The sequence below is a fragment of the Setaria viridis genome, chromosome 7 (genome assembly GCF_005286985.2).
Source record: "Setaria viridis chromosome 7, Setaria_viridis_v4.0, whole genome shotgun sequence".
NCBI lineage: Eukaryota > Viridiplantae > Streptophyta > Magnoliopsida > Poales > Poaceae > Setaria > Setaria viridis.
In genome coordinates this window covers 29566823-29587805 of record NC_048269.2, presented here as the reverse complement: position 1 = coordinate 29587805, position 20983 = coordinate 29566823, and the positions used below count along the sequence as shown (strand labels likewise).

At 44.9% G+C, this 20983-nt stretch overlaps 3 protein-coding genes across 4 annotated transcripts; all 3 read right to left on the bottom strand.

Moving 5' to 3' along the window:
* Positions 1 to 479: 479 nt before the first annotated feature.
* LOC117865021 (aminomethyltransferase, mitochondrial) lies at positions 480 to 3822 on the bottom strand. Its single transcript, XM_034749098.2, has 3 exons — positions 3102 to 3822; positions 1728 to 1846; positions 480 to 1281 (listed from the first exon to the last, which is right to left on the bottom strand). The coding sequence occupies exons 1-3, from the start codon at positions 3672 to 3674 to the stop codon at positions 735 to 737; spliced, it is 1239 nt and encodes a 412-aa protein (XP_034604989.1). The 5' UTR covers positions 3675 to 3822; the 3' UTR covers positions 480 to 734.
* A 9432-nt stretch (positions 3823 to 13254) lies between these two features.
* LOC117864093 (signal recognition particle 14 kDa protein) lies at positions 13255 to 16284 on the bottom strand. Its single transcript, XM_034748095.2, has 4 exons — positions 16140 to 16284; positions 15751 to 15844; positions 15550 to 15659; positions 13255 to 13782 (listed from the first exon to the last, which is right to left on the bottom strand). Exons 1-4 carry the CDS (start codon positions 16140 to 16142, stop codon positions 13594 to 13596), a joined length of 396 nt encoding a protein of 131 aa, XP_034603986.1. The 5' UTR covers positions 16143 to 16284; the 3' UTR covers positions 13255 to 13593.
* A 338-nt stretch (positions 16285 to 16622) lies between these two features.
* On the bottom strand, positions 16623 to 20337 carry LOC117864092 (glycolate oxidase 2). Of its 2 annotated transcripts, none has more exons than XM_034748094.2 (12): positions 19906 to 20337; positions 19073 to 19216; positions 18588 to 18712; positions 18454 to 18500; positions 18302 to 18379; positions 18082 to 18206; positions 17872 to 17938; positions 17706 to 17768; positions 17521 to 17590; positions 17335 to 17435; positions 17139 to 17243; positions 16623 to 17016 (listed from the first exon to the last, which is right to left on the bottom strand). In XM_034748094.2, exons 2-12 carry the CDS (start codon positions 19210 to 19212, stop codon positions 16834 to 16836), a joined length of 1104 nt encoding a protein of 367 aa, XP_034603985.1. In that variant the 5' UTR covers positions 19213 to 19216; positions 19906 to 20337; the 3' UTR covers positions 16623 to 16833. The 2 variants fall into 2 exon arrangements, with proteins under 2 accessions (XP_034603985.1, XP_034603984.1); XM_034748093.2 differs by lacking the exon at positions 19906 to 20337 and adding an exon at positions 19554 to 19846.
* Between the last annotated feature and the right edge of the window lie 646 nt (positions 20338 to 20983).

The window sequence follows — 20983 nt, the reverse complement described above, 5'->3', positions numbered from 1 at the left end:
ATTAGGGTCCTAATTGAAAACAGTTGGATCGCGATTATTAATCGCGATCCAAATTAGGGGGTTTTCTGCAAAACGTTCAAGGGTCCCCTGTCCCCTCCCAGCCACCTCGACGCCGTCCACTCCCAGCTCCGCCGCAGCGACCTCGACAACGCCCCTGTCGGCGTCTCCTCCCTGACGACACCCCGGCCCGCATTCGGTACTTCGTCGACGCCCGTCCCTTTCCTCTTCTTCCGCCGCTCCGACGCGGCGACGCCGACCCTCAGAACGGCTAGGACGTGCTCTTCCCTGTAAAATCCTTTTGCAGAGATTATGATTGATCAGAACTGATACTGGCAGTTGCAGCCTTGCAGGCATTCATCCTTGTCAACGAGCTTGCAATGAACTTGAATACTTGAGAAGCTTTTGGTGACTTGCTAGTGGGCAGCGGCTGCAATGCGTTGCAGCCTGTAGATTTAAAGTTTAAACAGCACATTTCGAGATAAGCATAAACAGCACAACTGCAGCATTCAGCAGCCCAGAAATTTGATCAAAAAATTAACGCACATCAAATTCCAGACAGATGCACACCTTTGTTTTGGAAAATAAAGCGTTATTAGACGGGGAGAGGTAAAATGTTGAGCTCTAAGAGGGACCCTTACAGAAGTTACAGTGGGAGCACTGCAGCAGCCTGTCATGGACAGGACAAGAGAGATGCAAAAGAGAACTGTAGCTGAAGGAACATCCGTTTGTACAATCTATGAGGGCTTGTAGTACTTTGTTGGCACGAAGGGCATCTTGGTGACAATAGCATCATAGGACTTCCCACGAACAACCACCTTGAACTCTGTCCCAGCTTTGTGCAACCCCGATTTCACGTAACCCATGGCGATGTTCTTCTTCAGGCACGGGCTGAACCCTCCGCTGGTCACCTCACCGATGTTCTCCCCAGAGTTGCTAACGAGCTCGCTGTGACTCCGTGCAGGCGGCCCTTGTGTGAACATGCCGACACGCCTGATCTTTGGGCCTTCTTGAAGCTGTTTGAGGATCACATCTGCACCCAGGAAGCCGCCTTCAGCTCTCCTCCTCTTGCCGATTGCCCATGAGAGTCCAGCCTCAACGGGCGTGATGTGCTGCTCCATGTCGTTGCCATAAAGGCAGAGGCCAGCCTCCAGGCGGAGACTGTCACGGGCGCCCAAACCAGTCAGCCGCACCTTGCCCTCAGATTTCTCCAGGATAGCCTTTGCAAGATCGACTGCATTCTCTGATGGAACAGAGATTTCAAAGCCATCTTCACCAGTGTAACTGAAATAAGAAATAAGATATATTTAGAATAATTAAAGGATGCAAAGCTCCAAGGCCACATATAGAAACTTTACAGGGACTCCTCGTTATCAAAACATATGAACTCCAGATGTTGGGAAGATGAAAAGAACAGCCATGCCAATAAAATGTGGAATTCACATACTGGCTGATGTAAAATCCTACACTGAAGGATCATGAAAAAACTAACATAAGATGGCATTTGATCAACTGTCCTACAGTTGGTTGAGCAATAACCACCGAAGTCATCACCTTGGATGCTGGAACAAATAGGAAATGATATATATTCTTTATGTATGATGGAAGAGTGATAGCTAATCAATGTAAAGAAGATAGTACTTGGGCGGACTTCATCTAGTTTTCAAGAAAGATCAGAATCTAACAAGGTGCATTTTTTTAATAATGGAGGTAAGAAAGCAAAGTAATACCCAGTTCTCGTGAGAAAGCACTCATATCCATTAATGTCAATCATCTTGAAGTCACTGAAGTACATTTTGCTCAAATCTTCTTTCGTCAGCAACTGAAGAGTTGGTGCAGCAAGAGGACCCTGCTTATGTCAAGAAAAAAGTTAAAATGCTGCCTTCCTATGAATTTGGGAACTGGTATACGTATCATGACTTGAAGAACTGAACTTTCTACTTGCCATTAAAGTGAAAGTTGACCGTTTCTGTGAAATGATTTTAAATATGCTTAGGGAGAGTAAAAAATTGGAATACTACTTCCAAAGCAATTAGACATGAAAACCATAGGCGCGAAATGCAGATTGATTCTATCCATGATTACAGAGCAGTGAGAACACTTATCTACCTACGACATGAAGAAATTGTGAATCATAAATCGGGTAGAAAAAATGGTTCGTCACGAACCAGGTTCCATGTTTCGACAATTCACCCCAAATATTTCTTAACCACAAAAGTAAGACCATGGATGAAGCTTTAATCCCACCAACCAAGAAAAGAACATGCAAACCTGCTCGGCTGCTATCTCACATAGACCAATCCAGTGAAGCACGGAAGGCACTCTAAGGTAATAAAGATTTGACTTAGCAAATAGAAATCAAGTACCATTGCTTGATACACTACATAAATTAGAGATATAACTAAATGACATCGATGTCTCTTATTTAATGTTTTACCAATCATAAAGAAGCACATCAGACACGTACACATGAATCACAAAATTTAATGTTTTACCATCAACATAACATCAATATAAGGCCTACATACTGAACTATTGCCATGCCATCACTTTGATGGGTTATTGACCAAACACAATTGTCTAGCTAAAAAGACTCATCGCACTTGATACTGACAAAATTAAAACACATAAGCTAAAAAAACAATTCCGAGACAAACCGCAAACACTGTTCACCACACTATCAACAATCACAGTCCACACTCCACGGCATCACAGGGCATACTGAAAATAAAAATCCAAGCAAAAATCAAACACGAAATCAGCTTCTTGGCTAAGCAATCTGCATTCAGTTGCAGACTTGCAGTCATACACATCCTATTGCCCTGTAGCAAACAAGTCTCTGCATATATCTACTATCTAGTGATCCTGCACATCTGAACTCAATCACATTTTTTTCAAACAACAAAAAACGTTAACATCTAACACATTAGTTTCTCTATCCTGTCGTCATTGCATCTTCAGCACATTTTTTTTTTAAAAAAAAACTCCATTCCCCAATCCTAGAAATCACCATATAAACCTATCGTGGTCATCAATGAAAACAAACCATGAACACCAGCAGGTGTATCAGCAAGAGGGCAAGAGAATGGCAGTATGGCACAGACCTGCAATGCGAGCAGCGAGCGCTCATCGTGGATGTGCCACTTGACGTCCCCACCCTTCTTGTTGAATGCCTCCATGTGCGCCCCGATGTGTGCCAGGTCCTTGTCCCTGCAGCCGGCGTTGACGACGAGGTAGATGTGCTGGTCGGTGACCTTGGTGACGACGGAGTCGTCGATGGCGCCGCCTTTCTCGTTGGTGAATACGGTGAGCGTGCCGGTGCCGTCTCTGAGGCCCGCGACGTCGGCGATGACGAGGGACTCGAGGAAGGGGATGGCGCCGCGGCCCTTGAGGCTGAGGCCGCACATGTGTGCGACGTCGAAGAGGCTGCCGTTGGTGCGGCAGTTGACGGTGGAGTCCATGATGGAGTCCTTGTACTGGATGGGCATGCTCCAGCCGGCGAACGGCACCATCTTGCCGCCGTTGGCGACGTGGAAGTCGTAGAGCGCCGTCTTCTTGAGCTCGGCCTCCGCCGCCTCCGCTGCGCCCGCCAGATGGCGAACGCGCGCGGGCGCCGCACCGTAGGAGCCGGCGGCGGCGCGACGGGCGAGGGTGGCGCACGCGAGGAGGCCTCTCATCGTCGCCGCCGGGATGCGCGGGTGGTGGGGTTGATTGGGTGGATTTCTTTTGGAGAATTGGTGGGAGGGGAGGCGAAAAAAAGAGAGATTTGAGGGGTGGGTGGAGACGGTGGGATCCGGGTGTGTGGGTGGAGGGTGGTGGTGCGCGCGATCGGAGCAGCAGCGGCGGGGGTGTTTGGTGATGACGGATCAGTGAGTGATCAGAGCTCGCCTTTGTCCGGTTTGGTGGTGGATGCTGACGGCTCCTCGACTCGCACTCACCAGTCACCACACCCACCCGTGCAGCTCTTGTCGCTTCCTAGGAGCGACCAGCGCTGTGGGGTTCAGATCAGGATAAAAAGGAAACCAAAGATTCTTCAGCAAAGCACTGGCTGATTTGGTAGCATATAAGATGCTACTGCAATGAGGTGATTCGAACAAATTCACAGTAGGTAGTGACTTCTTACTGTGCGGGAAAATGCTACTGCAGAAGCAATGCATGTACACATGAAAACAACGCACTCAAATGCTCGTAGTTATTCATTTCTGCTGGAGATAACAACCACTTGACACATGGTGGCAGAACAAGAGGCCAAGAACTCATGAAGCGACAACTGCTCATACTCCATACAATTTTTGTTTGGTGGGGCCGCATTTGTGCTGTACAGCGGTACATGTTAATGACAATGATAATTTTTGGTTTTGATGCGGTTTGTGGTTTGTCCTGTGTAGGTTTACATCTCTGTTTACTAACGAGATAGTTTTTTTCCCACTGTTTGCTTCTTTCGCTGAAATCGGGGCTGAAGCAGAAGAGAGAGAAACAAACTTCTCTCGTAAAAAACTATATATGAGGAAATAGGCACAAAATCAAGATAACTACACCAAATCACTCAGAGAAATATCATTACACGACTAGAGGAAACGCGCAAAATCCAAAATCTCAACGTCCTTTGTTCCGTACAGATAATCTTTCAGCTCAAGTTGCTTAGAAATGTAATAAAATTTAGCTTGAGGATGCATGCAAAAATCATACTTGCATTGGCAAACAACTCCAATTTTCTAGAGGGCATCATCATGATATACATTTCCATTTATAGAAGCACAACACGCTGCTGCTTCTGCTGATGGATGTCTGTGTGCTGTATAATCGGAGTAGCAGACTGGTGTTGGATTTAGGCTCATATGTGGCTCAATCTAAAAATTCCAAAGCATGCACAACCTTTAGTCTCATATTGCTAATTTAAGGAGAGGTTGCTTTGCTTAAATATGAAAGTCTCCTCTCTATGCAAAATAGGTGCAAATGAGAGAGAAGGAGACTGTTGCTACACGCACGTGCAGCTCGCACGCACTTTCATGTGAAAAATCGCGTGTATAGTAGGCTATTGTTTTGTGCAGTTACTATTTTTTATGCTGAGCCTAACGGTGATTCAATGTGATTGAAACTGCCATTTTAAACAGCAATAATAAGGTGTGTCAGTTTCAACAATTTGATGGTAGCAGTTTCTGTCATTCAAATTGGCAGTTTCTACTGCTTGATGAAGCTGTTTGATGGGGAAACTGATGCACTACGAAGGTCTATAACACCAAGAGACGTCCTGGTTGAATGGACGATGTTACACGCTCGCCTTCCCACTCATTGTGCTGAATCTCTTGCCGTTGCGCCTCGTCGACCTTCGAATGCGGTGTGCACCGGGCTTGAAGGGAAGCGGGATCTCCGAAACTACTGTCACGAGACTCCTGCACAGGGCGGCAACCAGGTTTTTGGGCAGTGTCTTCACACGATCGCTGGGTGATTCTACAACATCTGCTTCAACACGTTCGACTACGTTCTGCGTGGGATCATTGAGTAATTTCCTTGCGCAATCTTGTCTAGATAGTATTTTGCCTGCTTGCTTGCATCATTTTTTTTATCAATATGTTTTTCCTCCAAATAAAATCTGGAATGTATTTTAGGCACATATGTCCAATAATTAGTTGCACTGGCAATTGTCACAAAGTCAAGATGGTACTTTTTTGAAAAGCTAAGAATAACTTGTAAAAATGATTTTAGTTTTCTAAGCTCAGAAAGCAGAAAATTGAACTTTCCAGCTTCACATAAACTTAATTTTTTCTGAGCTCCTAACTTTTTAGAAACTATACTAGAAGTTCACTGTTTATTTAAGATAATGATTTTCAGACCCTTAGAATTTGTTATTGTTATTTTTTACTGTCACCTGGATTAGCACAGCATATCAAACTAGCAATTTTATTAGTGGCGAATTCTGAAATCCACACGACCAGTGGCAGATCCATGAGGCTCCATTGGAGCAAGAGGAGTAGGGGAGAAGAAAGGTGAGCGAAGACGGGAAGAGAGAGGAGGTGAGGGAGAGAAAGAAGAAGACTTTATAGCATCTCCAACAGTTTGAGATTAGCTGCTAACTTATGGGAAAGAAAAAGAAAAGGAAGTCCAAGAAGACACATCGAGGCTCATGCAGTGAGAGACAGGGGTGGACCCACTTCAATTCAAGCTGAATACCCATTATTTTTAGCAAAAAATTTTATATATACCGTCTATATTATGCACATGTATTAAAAAATAAAGAATGAAACAAAATAACATAATATTGAAGCAATTCAGCCCAAAATATAGATCCCACCTCTCTCTCCCGATCTCCCTCCCACTCATGGCTCCGTGCCGAAATAGCCTAATCTGGTCCAATTCTTCTTAGTGACCCACCACCCTAGAATTCCAGACCGAGACCTTTCATTGAATCGTCGATTCCTTCCATTCCTCTCGCTGCTCGACTAGTGGCAGGGGTTGAATCAAAAGGCGCCAAGGTGGATGGTTTGCCGCGGAGCTACGGAGGGCACAGCTGCATAGGTGTCGACCATCAAGGGGCTCGATCAGCTGCCACGCCACCACGGCCTCAGGCGCACGGCGCGGAGAGGGCGGCGGCCTTAGGCTGGTCGCCCGCGTGCAAGATGCATCGATGCCACGACCCTTCTCCTGATCTCTCATTATCCCTTCTAGACGGCAATTCTGCATGACTGCTAACTGCAGCACGCAAGCGTTGTGAATTGGTGAGTTAATATAATTTTGCTAAATTGGCATCCTATTTCAACATACTAGTAATTGCAATTTGCAAATGTCTATGAATTTACAATAGTATAAAGCAAGGCAGTGAGGATTACTTGAAACTTGTGTGATTTTACTATATTGATCACTTATTAGATCTATATGTTAAATTCGTGTTTGGATCAATTTTACGAATATAAGATGTTTGTTGTAGTCAGTTATGCAAATCTATCATTTATGCTGTAAAAAAAATTTCCTTTCAAATTTTGAATACCCATGTTGTAAATCCTGAGTCCACCCCTGATGAGAGAGGAGAGTATCGGGAAATGTGCGAGTTTAGCTCTTCACTAAGAACTAGCTAGCATATTTTTACAATATTGATTTCACTAGCTCAACACCTACACCTACTAGTTGGAGCTAGCAGTCCCCTCTAGCTCTTGGCTAGATCCACCCCTGCATACGACCACACCTTCCTACACCTTCCTGTACGCCTACCGCCGTCGAGGCAGGCACGGCGGCAAGGGGCAGCCGCAGGCATCGAGGTGCGCGGCACTGGGGTGGAGGGTGGCGTTCACGGGCACATGACAGGGCCGGTCCTTCTCGGCTTGTCCCGTTCAAACCGAGAATTTGGTTTAAATTTGTAAGTTAATTTTGCTTAATTGGTATCCTATTTCAACAATTATTGATTGCAATTTATGAATGTCTATGAATTTGTGATAGTGCGAAATCGAGGCAGTGAGCATTACTTAAAAATAGTACCATAAAACTTGATATTATGTGATGCTATAATCAATTACACGTGCCAAAGACTAGGATTTAGGTTGTAAAAAAATTTACCCTATGAAATTTTGAATAGCCTTGTTCAAAATCCTGGACCCGCCCCTGTGTATAGCACAAATGCATAAAGCCTAAACCTCACACGCAGAATAGAGTATACATCAATAAAAATATGTGAAATATAACAGTGTCTGCAATACTGCATCCAGCTACTATTTTAAGATGACAAAGCCTCCAAGCCCAGCCACAAGAACAATGGGCATAATTGAAATCCAGATGATCATCATCCCGATGGCGCTGCCGGGTCAGGTCGCCTGACACATAGAAGCCAACAGATGCTTCAACGAATCCAAAGATGATTACGGCGATGAGAATGTCGTAGTACAGGTAGAAGGACGTCTTTCCATGACCAACGAAAATACCTGCCGGCGGCTTGTAGATCGCGAGCGCAAGCGCCGCTGCAGCTTGAACGATGCCACTCGTGATCAGCGCCGCCGGCAGCTTGTCCACGTTGCGGCAGGCCTCCGAGATCAAGCACACGATCTTGATCAGCACAGCCGTGAACTCCATCTCTGATATCTCTACTAGGGGTATCGAAGAAGTGGTTCGAAATGAATAACATGCTTCGTCAAAATATAGGCGGCGGGCTGCGGGACGCGTACAAATTATACTTGGGATCCCCTGCTACTGGCAACGGGTGACTTTTTTCATCGACCAAAGTCGGCCCACAGATCGCCTCCAACTGGCAAGTGGCAACTAACAAACAAAAATGCGGTCTGGGATGCAGAAAGGCCCACATGCCATCTTCTGCCGCGTGCCCCCGTCTCCTATATAAGGGCCGTGTTCATTTCCAGATGCAACACAAAGCTCCGAAAACCTCCCGTACCACCAGTGCCCAAGCTCATCAGGACAAGATCGAACCACTTCTTCGATACACTAGCAGATATATCAGAGATGGAGTTCACGGCTGTGCTGATCAAGATCGTGTGCTTGATCTCGGAGGCCTGCCGCAACGTGGGCAAGCTGCCGGCGGCGCTGATCACGAGTGGCATCGTTCAAGCTGCAGCGGCGCTTGCGCTCGCGATCTACAAGCCGCCGGCAGGTATTTTCGTTGGTCATGGAAAGACGCCTTTCTACCTGTACTACGACATTCTCATCGCCGTAATCATCTTTGGATTCGTTGAAGCATCTGTTGGCTTCTATGTGTCAGGCGATCTGACCCAGCGGCACGCCATCGGGATGACGATCCTTTGGATTTCAATTTTGCCTATTGTCCTTGTAGTTAGGCTTGGAGGCTTTGTCATCTTGAAATAGTAGCTGGTTGCAGTATTGCAGACAATGTTGTATTTCACGTACTTTTATTAATGTACACCCTGTTCTGGGTGTGAGGTTTAAGCTTTATGCATTGGGGGGAGGGCAAGAACTTAAGAAGAGACCACGACAAACTTCAAACAAAGGATGTCAGTGTGTTAATCTCAATTTTTTTAATACGTTTTGTGAGAGTGTATACAAAAATTCATTTGTGCTGCGTGTGCATGAAATGATTTTTCCTCTTTTAGTCTGGTATGCTTGTGAGGTTTAGGTTATTATATTGGCTTTCACAAAGGTCTACTTATCATCTGTAACTATTCCACGATGGAAATATTGGGTTTTCGCTGCAGCCTATTTTGGACTTTACATCTCCGTTTACAAATAATTCGGTTATATACCCGTGCACTGATCAAATAAGGAAAAAACTGTAGGCTGCCATATTGGACCATTGCTATGCTCACTGGAGTTTGATTTGCCTCGCCGAACCACAAAACCAATTATGGAGCATCCTTCATCAATTTAGTTTCATCCGACGTGGTGCCTGTTAGCTGTACATGTTGCCATGTTGGCAACCCGTTGATGTGGGGCCCACATGCCATCTTCTTAGCTTCCTCGAGAAAAATGATATCTCCACTTCGATAAAAATAAACAGCCAAAACATGTATGGAAGATTCAACAAAAAAAATAAGTATGGATTGTACATGTTCATGCAAAATTTGAGGTTGAACAAAAAATTATGCAAGTAGAAATAAAAAGGCAAATAAACCTATGAATAGGTGCCTGCCATTTTGATTAGAAGCTAATCTGTGTTAGGTGTTGGTATGTAGCCTTGGAAGAATCTACTGATGGAACTGACGTACATCCAAATCAACACCCATGGCCGCGGCTGCCAGCGACCGAGCTACTACAGACATTTCAGACTATCACAAACACCCTTCTCTTACTGACACGTTGTGTCCTCTTTGTGCACTAACATGTGGATCAGGGATTTTTTTTTTAGAACAGGTGCCCCGCCCTGCCCCATTTTATAGAAAAAAACAAGGCACGCCATTGTTTTAGGAATTTACATGTTCTTGAAAGAAAGCCAAAGTAATTGTCGGCCCAGCAAACCTACAGCGCTAGGCAGTACATTGCCCTGCACAGCAACGCAGTGGTTGCCATATTTGTTTTTTCCCCCCTTGAATTTGATCTTCTGTGAGCTTCTTTGCATTTGCTCCTTCGGGAATTAAGATTGAGACCCTTTTTTTCTGTTGGCCACGTCAATTTCGATCATGGGAATACAATAACTTAAAAATTTTAATTAAGGGTACTATGACACGTATAATAACCGAAGTCCGAAGAACCGAAGACTTAACCAAGACCCGAACGATGTAATCAGGTTGTGGCATCCTTTCCGCGTCAACAACCTCTGTGGTCAAAAGGAGGCTGTGTAACATGGACGGCTTAGGACATCCAACCCGTAAATCGCACCAAGGCTCGGCTTTCCTCGCGGGGATATTCTGCTGCGTACTACATATTATAACGATGAAAAATCTGCGGCTAACCCAATAACGAAAGTTTCGTAAGAGGACTTTAGCCTGGTAGCACGAAAGTTTCGTAAGAGGACTTTAGCAGGCTACCAGGAGAGAAAAGATCTTCTTTCTAAAGAGATTCGATTCGCGTGCCCGTGTCTCCTACAAAGTATTATATTCTGCTGCGTACATATTCTAATTGTTTTATGAATTTACATGTTCTTGAAAGAAAGCCAAAGTAATGGTCGGCCTAGCAAACCTATACAGCACTAGGCAGTAGGGTATGATTACTCCCACAAAGTATGGGCAAACAAGGACTACTTCTGAGAAAGTGTTAGCACCGCTGGGACGAAAAGTGTTACTACCACTACGTCGTTATCAGGCTGGCAGTATAAATACTAGGATGGCAGTTGTCTGCCTCCTCCATCCAAGCATGTTATTACCCCTAGTAGAGATATCAAAGATGGATTTCACGGCTGTGCTGATCAAGATCGTGTGCTTCATCTCGGAGGCCCGCCGCAACGTGGACAAGCTGCCGGCGGCGCTGATCACCAGCGGCATCGTTCAAGCTGCAGCGGCGCTGGCGCTCGCAATCTTTAAGTCGCCGGCAGGTATTTTCGTTGGTCATGGAAAGGTGCCCTTCTACCTATACTACGGCATTCTCATCGCCGTAATTATCTTTGGAATAGTTGAAGCGTATGTTGGCTTCCATGTGTCAGGCAACCTGACCCGGCGGCGCGCCATCGGGATGACGATCCTCTGGATTTCAATTTTGCCCATTATCCTTGTGGTTGGGTTTGGAGGTTTTGTCATCTTCAAATAGTAGCTGGTTGCAGTATTGCAGATACTGTTGTATTTCACGTACTTTTATTGATGTATACCCTATTCTGCATGTGAGGTTTAGGGGGTGTTTGGATACAAGGTGCTAAACTTTAGGAGTGTCACATCGGATGTTCGGATGCTAATTAGAAAGACTAAACATGAGCTAATTATAAAACTAATTGCAGAATCCCTATACTAATTTGCGAGACGTATCTATTGAGCCTAATTAATCCATGATTAGCACATGTTTACTGTAGTAGCATATTGTCAAATCATGGACTAATTAGGCTTAATAGATCCGTCTCGCAAATTAGACTCCATCTGTGCGATGGGTTTTGTAAATAGTCTATGTTTAATACTCCTAATTAGTATCTAAACATCCGATGTGACGGGTCCTAAACTTTAGGGGTGTTTACCCCCTTAGGCTTTATGCATTTCGGGGGATGGGGGCATTTGGTTCCTCGAGCTAAAGTTTAGTCCGTGTCACATCAAATATTCGGAGGCTAATTAGGAGGACTAAATATGAGTTAATTATAAAACTAATTGCACAGATAGAGGCACGAGACGAATCTATTAAGCCTAATTAATCCATCATTAGCAAATGTTTACTGTAGCAGCACATTGTCAAATCATGAACTAAGGCTTAATAAATTTATCTCGCCGTTCAGCCTCCCTCTGTGAATAGGTTTTGTAAATAGTCTATATTTAATACTCCTAATTAGTATCTAAATATTCGATGTGACAGGTGCTTAAAAATAAACCGCTGGAACCAAACGACCCCAAAAGATGTAGTGTTCCGCAAGGCGCCATGTCGTTTCATCTAGACTTCCAGAGATAGGTGACTAGTTTATTCCCGAAACTAAAATGGAACCTTTTTGGGTGTAAATGATTTCCCCTGCTTTATGGAAAGCATACAAAATTCTACACATGCAGAGTTACAGACTCCAAATCATTCTAACATAGCTATTTTTTTCCTGAATACGCAGGAAAGCTGCATATCTTTGTATTAAAAAGTTATAAAAGAATTTGTACAACGCGGACCGTCCAAACGCACCCACACACCCACATGGGTGACGGTTAAAAAAATATTACACGAAAAACTAACAACCATATTAGAAGGGGACGAAACTCGGAATGACACTATCCGATTGGTTGAGCTTCCATCGCTCCCGGCCATCCCGTGGTGGCCAAATGTTTGGCGCCCGCTGCTGTCCAAAGAAAGGCTTCGTCGATGAGCAGCTCACCCTGTTGTTGCGCTCTCGCCAGATCTTCCAGGATATAAGCATTATATTGGAGTCGATACCTTTCTTCTGTACAGGTTATGTCTCAATTGGAGCCACCATATTGAGACGGCATATCACTTATTTTTTCGCTGCAACTTTGCAAAAGTTTGCTGGAGAAGTATTGGGATTACTTATGTGCATACAAGGCCGATCTTGAACATATTAGAGCAACTAAGAAGGAAATTGGGAACATCGTTTTTTATGGAGATTATAATCTTGATGGAGTGAAGCATCTGGACAACAAGAAACAACTGGATGTTCAACAATATTGATCCTCTCAGCTTGGCTTGCAAGCGGAAATTCGTCTCTGAACTCAAGGAGCTCTTGCTTCGGATCAAATCAAGTCATCGTTCTCGGCTCGAAGAATGGATTCAATCCCTTTAAGTTTTTCTGCTTGTACCTGTTCGGCCTCTCTCCGTTTACTTCTTTTTCGTTTTTCCGTTTTATTTCACCCGCTCTTTCGCCTCTTCGTTGTATTACTTTTGTTTCAACTTTATTTATTTATATATATAATTAATCAGTAGGGGTTCTGAACCCCTCCTGTTCTTTCAAAAAAAAAAAATTGGAGCCACCATTCAGTTAAACTCACATCCGGCGCCGGACACGTAGCCATATTCTGACGAGCACTAGCACATGGGAATCTCAATCACGGGATAATATTTTTTTTCTAGACAGTGAAACAATTTGAACATAGCCACCAAGATTAGAGCACCAAATATTCTGAGTCTACGGCAATTCTAATTGCAATCTCACATTTATAGTACAGAACTAATTCATCAAATACCTAAGAACCATCGCAAATCGAGCCAGAATTCTAGCAACATCAAGTAAACATTTGCAAATCGAGCCAGAATTCTAGCGGCATCAATTAACCATTGCAAATCGAACCAGAATTCTGTCAATACCAATGAACCATTGCAAGTGCGAATTCGATAATCAGATCTATAGAAGTTCAAAGGGCCTTTCCTTTGATGCCAATCAGAAAACGCCATGGCGGCTCACATTCACCTCAAAACACATCTTCAAAAATGCTAATATCGACGGCACAGCTCTATAGAGGTGTATTCACAGGCTTTACCTCCCAGACACGAACACGAATAAAAACGGATGAGAAAATCTTGACGACACTCGGATTAGTCTGGCTGTAGACAACAGAAGGCACAGTGAGTCCTACAAGCGCCTTACGATTTGGACCCTGAGGATTTCTTCGAAGACTTTTTCTTCTGCTTCTTGGGTGCGGTCTCGGGTACCTTCTCAGCATCTGCAGCCTTCTTCCTGTCTTTCCTCTCCCTTTTCTTCAGAGCATGCATATGGGCCTTAAGAACTGTTGCATATGAAGCTTGGAACTTTGCGTACTCCTTTAGAGAGACCTGGAGGGCATTGAAAGTTGAATTACAGTAAGTTTCATGAACTGGTTCCACAAGCTATGCAAAAGACATGAGATACAGTTTCAGCAAGTTGGGATAGTTCTTATGGAACAGGAAGGATACAGGATTTTCACATGAGTTCACTAAGCTAAGTATCACAAAAACAATAAAAGTAAATGCAAATGAGTGCGCTCAGAAGATATTGCATAAAAAAAAACCACTGACAACATCCTAGGTCAAGAAGATGACCTAATCGGCTGTGCACAAATTTGATACAAGGCCAAGTAAATGTGTACAAAGTAGAAAAAAGCTAATCACATAGTCTGTGTTACCATAATAAGATTTGAAATTGTGCGGTCACGATTCCATAATAAAAGGGAAAGTTTCTAGTATTACTTTTGAAGATGGACTTGTCTATACTTTTTATATGAACATGGAGTGCACAAATATCATCCAAGGAACAAGATTTTTCTCCTTAGATATGGAATGTTTTATTTATTTATTCATTTTCTCGGACACGCAGGAGAACTGCGTGTCATTTCATTAAAAAGAAGCAAAACAAAAGTACAAAAGAACACACACCCACAGAGAAATTAGTTATTTACAAGCTGAAGGAAATTAGTTATTTAGAAGAACAACCTGGAACTCTAACATGTCATATGCATATCTCATGTAAAAAATGGAAAGGTGCCGATGCTGACTGATTAGGAATATCATTATGCACATCGTATTAAGAATCTGCATGTATGCCTGTTTTTTGAGGTGAAAATCAGACATTTATATGCACCTTGGTAAAGGTTTTCACCAAAGGATAATATAGAAACTAATGAGAGCTGTCACTGTTTTATGCAACTGAGGACTTAAAGAGTAAGCACATCGACATCATTCTTTAGACATGTCACGCTTATAAATTACAAGTGAGATATATCAAGCTCTTGACGCTTGATGAAAGAAAGACTTGATTAGGGCATGAAAAGATGCCATACTTAGAAAGTGATTCCAAACCTAGGAACTAACAAGTAACAAGTAACCAACAGATATAATGGCTAAGCATATTTGGGAACCCTTACACGCGTTTCCTTTAGAGTTCAGACTTCAGACCAAGTGACTAGTTGAGCGTTAAGCATATTTAGTAACCCTTACACATTCCTTCAGACCAAGCGACTAGTTGGGCGATAAGCAACTTTGATTGCTTGTCATGCATGAAGTACAACAATAGAAGCCAAACAGTCTTGATGCTATTTCATCATTAAGAAGTACAACTCAGAAATCTCAAATGTACAAATGATATACATCATTAGCAAGATGCCCTATGGATTCCGGTATTATGAAGCTAGTTCTATAGTTTCCATCATGCTACAGAGGAGAAGTCGCTCATACTGCTGCAGAGATATGTTCCGTCCCATGCCGCCATGCCTCTGAAGGACTCTGCTACTCATCATATCTTTTCTAGATATTGAGAGCACTGTTTCCATTTACTAAGCTTACAGGTTTCTATCTACTTTCTACATCCATAAAATCCCTTTGACAGAAAATAAAACGACATATCCTACCACCTTATGTCCATAATCGATAGCAATTATGTTTTAGCATATGGGCGAATATGCATGCAAATGTCGATCTGAAATTAGTACTTGTAGGAACTGCATGGACATAATTAGCAACAAATAAGCTAGCAAACTTCTCACTAGTCACCACAACACAGTATGCACAAAACCAGCAATTCTATCCAAACATATCCCATCAGCAGCACAAGGATGGTCACAGTACCGAGGTGGAGATGCTCTTCTTGCCATCGGAGGCGCGGATGAGGCACCGGTACTCAATCTCCTTCCCCTTCTTCTCCATCTTCTGCAACTGCGCCTTGGCCTTGAGAGACGCTGCCCACATCAACACATCAGGTCAGACTTCGACTCCTCAACCACTCCAATCTACAAAGCACCGCACGAGTCAACAGAGAGGAGCACTCACATCGCTTCATGGTGACCCACACAGAGCCCTTCTCCGTGCTCCGCTCGTACATGCTCGTCAGCTCGCTCAGGAACCGATCTGGTTGCAGCACAACCTGAAAAAAAAAAGCCGCACAGATGCGATGCGTAAGAGGAAGTAATCGGAAGCACTCCCGAGACAGCCGCATCTGCGATTGAAAGAAACCCAACACCCAATGGCGTTTCCTCAGAATCATCGCGTCTAGCTCTAATCCTAATCCGAACGCTAGGGCAAAAAAAAAACCACCGAAAGATCTGGATCCCCATGAGTTCTCGCCGCCAAATCGCGATCCTCATCGCAGAGGGCAGTAAGCACGGCAAAAGTGCGAGCGAAAATAGCCGAGGGGACGAAGAATCGGGGCGCGAAATTACCATCTTGAGAGGCCTCGATCGATCGCCGAGAGAGAAGTTTCCCTCGAGTGCTCTCCTCTTCGAGTCTTCGCTGCCTTTTGGCCTTTGGGATGAACCGTGGAGGACGAGAAGGGTATAGGGGGTAACAGGGGAGTACGGACGGCGGAGATCTCGGAGCAGGAAGATCCAACGGTTGCGATGTGGGCTAGGCTTCCTGAAGACTTTGTCAACCGCAGCTTGTAACAGAGTTTGCCACGCCGCCGCCAGCTGTTCCTGCGTTCCACCGTGCAGTAACTTTTTTTTTTCCTTTTACCGTGGTACGAAAATGCACCTGTACTCTCCTGGATTGTAAATTTCTTGAAATGCACGACATGATCGGCGATTCCGTGTACCTGTGAACTGGTGAAGACTGGGATTTCACATTGTCGTGCACGCGTGTAATTTTATTCTGAACTCTTGTTCAGATAAAATTCGAACTGCTGCAAAATGATACAGAAGCTCGAGTGCAACGAAATTAGGAAAACGGATATACAAGTCACCAGTCACAAGCTCACGAGTTAACAACAAGAATGGAATCACCCACATTGTTAAGCACGCACGCACGAATCTCTCAGGAATACAAGAACACAGGTTGCCTGTGCTGACGCTACTGAATCGCTGAACCCGTTTACGACAGGGGCGTTCAGGTCCAACACTTCAACACGAGAGTGCGAGACTACAGCCGAGAGCGACGGATCCTGTCACCCTCGGTGCTGACGTGGTCGCGGGTGATCTCCTTCAGCGACGTGCAGCCGCTCAGCGCCATGGCGATCTCGAGCTCGTCCTTCAGCATCTGCAGCGCCTTCCTCACGCCGGCCTCGCCGTCCACTGCGAGGGCGAACAGCACGGGCCTTCCAATCTGACGGAGGACAAGCATGATGCGTTACATGCCAAAATATGTTCCTGCATTCTTGTCAGAAAAACAAATGTTCCTGCATTCTTTTCAGTCAGACTGTCAGGGTAATCCAGCAGGGGACTTACGAATACTCCTGAAGCTCCCAAAGCCAAAGCCTTGAACACGTCAGTGCCACGGCGGATGCCACCGTCAAGGAACACGGGAACACGCCCCTTTGCTTCTCTTACAACCTGAATTTTCCTTGCCTCTGTGAGTTATCACCGGACTGTAGATGTGCTAGGCTGCTGTGCAGACGTGTCTGTAGGATGTGGTTTAGCATACCTCTTCTAGGCAGCTGATGGTTGCCGGAAGATAGTCAAGCTGGCGTCCCCCGTGGTTGGACATGATAATACCCGCAACACCGCATTCGATAGCAATTCGAGCTGCGCATTTGCAAATGTTTCATGGGATTGTAGCTTGGGTCGAGTGGCGTAACATTTAAAGAAGTAACTGGAACCAAATACTTACCATCTTCAGCTGTTATGACTCCTTTCACCAAGATAGGTAACGAGGTGATCGTCTGTAGCCACTTGATATCCTGCAGTGCATGTCATGGATACTTCATTTGTGCATGAGATATGCCACTGCTCTCTGAGGTTTGAAGTCATTCATAGTAACTGCGCATTAGAATGTTGCAAACTTGCAAACCATACCTTCCAAGAAAGAGAGCTGTCAATCTGGCTAGTGACATATGCAGCAAGGCCAGAAACATTCTTCTGAAATATCACAAAACAGCTCTTGTGAAAATAAATTGAAATGAAATATATTTATCTGAATTTCAACCCCATGCGATTAGAGCAGCTCAGTTTTTCATAAAACCTTGTCCAAGTTGCTGAGGTCCAGTCCTTCAAAGCACTTCAATACCACATTTTCAGGCAATGAGAATCTAGTGACATAAAGAAGAATACATAATTGATAATTCATATACTGAATTCCAGATGGTATTTTTGGTAAAGCATGTATAGTTCAGATACAGAACTCCTGCCGAAACTACGAAATGTCACGTTGTATACAGTTCAAGATGAAGACCTGTTCCTGACATCAGCTTCCCTGCGACCAAGCCGTGGGGCATCAACAGTGATGGCAATTGCCTTATAGCCAGCATTTTCAGCCCTTCTGACGAGTTGTTGCACAAAGTTCCTGTCCTTGAATACCTAAATATGGCAATGACGGTAAACAGGGGAAGATCAAATCAAGAAGAAACGGAAGGTAAGAATGTAACATTAGCCATTAGGTGTGAAGGTCATACAGAAAGCTGAAAGAAACGGAGTCCTGGTCCACTCGAGTTAACTTCTTCGATACTATAAGATGACCATGAAGACAACATCTGAAAATGTAATCACTAAAGGAATTAACATGTGAGTCATCATTTAGCCAATACAAAGGTGCAATCTTCCAAACCATAATAGTTCCTGCTGCAGCTGTAGCTCGGGCAGAAGCAACCTCTCCTGCATTTCGATGAACCTCCATAAAGGAGCTTTCTTTTGAATTACACCAGAAGAGAAATTAAGTGAACTATAGAAGCAAGATAGAACCTTCTGGGTGGGCCAGTTTGTGCAAAGCAGTGGGAGCCACCATAATAGGCATGGAAATGTTGTAGCCTAAAACACTCATGGACATGTTGATGCAGGACACATCAATCAGTACCCTTGGTCGAAACCTAATATAACATTAATTAAAAAGGACACGTGAGATTCATCAATATTTCATTTTCTTCTTGTTTCCAAATTTAGATAGAAATAAGAACAAACATTGGAAAATTGAATTGGACTGTAAAATAGGCACATGTAAGTGCCATTACACCACTCCTATTTTTTTTCAGAAAGGACTGCTCCTATATTTTCTTCTAAAAAGAAAATTAAAACAGGAGAAGTTCCCGGATAACATGTTTCTATTCCCTAGGGACTAGCTTGCAAGGTTGTGTTCTTCAATCTTATACCGCAAAATTTGCCAGATTTTTCACTTTCAAACATGCAGTTGGTAATACAGTTGGTTCTCTACAAATCTGTAAGAAGCTTACAAAATTCTGGAGAATGCCTCCCTATTCTCCTTGAGTGTCCGCTGGTCTTCTGCACCTGCAGCATAGAAGTCATAAACCATCTTCGACAGCTTCTGCTTTGCAAGCTCCTCATAGTCAGAGACATTCGTGATCAGCGCCATCTCCCTGCTCAAAAATTCTTTTCCCTTAGGCCTCAGCTCATGGTTCAGCCATAAATGTTTTCTCCTATGATTATAATACGAATACGAGGATAGGTACTTGACACTTGCTAAAAAAGGATAAGGGCACTAGACATTGATTTATCGACTGTGATTAGAACATTTTACATGTGAGAAGCTCATAACAATAACCAAGGGATAATCTTGGTTCTAAGCTATAAATCAAAACAGCCTAAAAGCTAAACAGGGTAAAATGGAAATCAAACATGTGAGAGGCTCAGATGCATCGCTTCAGTAAAATGGGACGGATCCATCAAACTAAAAAGGGGAGAAAGGGCACTAACAACATATCACTCTTGCAGGATGTATCAACAAGAGGACCGACTAATCAGCAGAGGTGCAGGCTCAAGGCTTGTGGAAGTGGATTATGCTGTGGCTGCTGATGGTCTGTTACTACCGCTGGGACTGAAAGTGTTTATTTGGTAATCAATTTCGTCCTTTGCGTGCCCATGCCAAGACGGACGGAGGAGGGGATTTTATGATTGGTATCTGATCTACCAGCACTGACGACAGGGACAGGGCAGCATGTCTTCTAAAATACTATCTAGATTTGATTTCTGAAGTAATTCATTCAGATTCGAGTATGAGACTGGAGCACTTCTGCTCGAATTAAACTCGTGGGGAAACTGTGCGCACCTGCGGTAGGAGTCCAAGCCCCTGTAGCAGTTGGACGACCAAAGCAAGCAAAGGCAGCAGCTGTCACTCTGCCAGTCACAAGTACACTATCCCTTCCCGTGCCACGGTGCCAATATCCAACGGGATGACGGAGCTGTGATAGTGATAGATTGAGAGCTTGGATCTCAGTAGGATGCATGCTTCGGCATGGAACGGACAGTGGGTTAGCATCCCCTTAGCGAGGAAACGATGCGAGGCCGCCGCTGCGCGCTACAAAGGGAGTGGGGAGCTAGGCGGCGGCCCGTGGAGGAGCTAGGGGCTTGGGGCGGTGGCATGGACGCGTGGCGCTGGTTCGAGCGGAGCCGTCGGGGGGCGCGGGCGGAGGCCGGTAGGTGCCGGCCGGGGCCTAGCGGAGTCGTCGGAGGCGCCGCGGCTAGAGGAAGAGGAGGCGGAATATATGACGCTTGTTGGGGATGCGCCTTAGGCTAAGCGCACTGCTCCTTCGCGAAAGCAGACAGGGCATGGCCCACATGGCCCATCGGTCTGTACAGGTCGCTCGTCTTGGAACGCTGCCGGCAGCTGCCTGTGTTTCGATCCCCAGCGAGAGGAGCGGCTGCAGCGGTGGAGAGGACGAGTGCTGGGTTTGCAGATTTCTTGTAGCGAACGGAAGGATCGACGAGTAGATAGAGTTGTCCGGTGCGGGAGTCTAGACTGTATATTTGCAGTTCAAGGCAGTTTGGAGTTGTGCGGTGCGAACCGTCTTAGCATGTGTTTGGTTACTGGACTGATGCAGGTCAGAACAGGTTCGACCCGTATCATCCCGTGTTTGGTTCAGAAGGTTCGTGGATTGGGTTAGACCCATGAGGGAATATACCCTCTAGATCCGGGTTGGACGGATTCCACCAAAATGAGCGGACCATTCCAACCTAGATGGATGGCGTGTTGCTCTGTTTCCCTGCGTGTCCGTGCGAGGCGAGGAGGAGCCGGCTTGCACGAGGGCGGCGGGGAGGAGTGGCGGCCGGCGTCGGGGTGGCGTGGAGGAACCACCCGGCGTCGGGGCGGGGAGGAGGGAGCGGACGGTGTCGGGGCGGGGAGGAGG

Coding starts and splice junctions, on each gene's coding strand:
- LOC117865021 (XM_034749098.2), bottom strand. CDS start 3,674: ATGAGAGGCCTCCTCGCGTGCGCCACCCTCGCCCGTCGCGCCGCCGCC. Junction 1,847..3,101: donor GCTCGCTGCTCGCATTGCAG/GTCTGTGCCATA, acceptor TGACATAAGCAG/GGTCCTCTTGCTGCACCAAC. Junction 1,282..1,727: donor TGCTTTCTCACGAGAACTGG/GTATTACTTTGC, acceptor TTCTTATTTCAG/TTACACTGGTGAAGATGGCT.
- LOC117864093 (XM_034748095.2), bottom strand. Junction 15,660..15,750: donor GTGGGTCACCATGAAGCGAT/GTGAGTGCTCCT, acceptor TGATGTGGGCAG/CGTCTCTCAAGGCCAAGGCG. Junction 13,783..15,549: donor AGAAGAGCATCTCCACCTCG/GTACTGTGACCA, acceptor AATGCCCTCCAG/GTCTCTCTAAAGGAGTACGC.
- LOC117864092 (XM_034748093.2), bottom strand. Junction 18,207..18,301: donor TCCGTTTCTTTCAGCTTTCT/GTATGACCTTCA, acceptor TGCCATATTTAG/GTATTCAAGGACAGGAACTT. Junction 17,017..17,138: donor TGGGAGCTTCAGGAGTATTC/GTAAGTCCCCTG, acceptor GTCCTCCGTCAG/ATTGGAAGGCCCGTGCTGTT.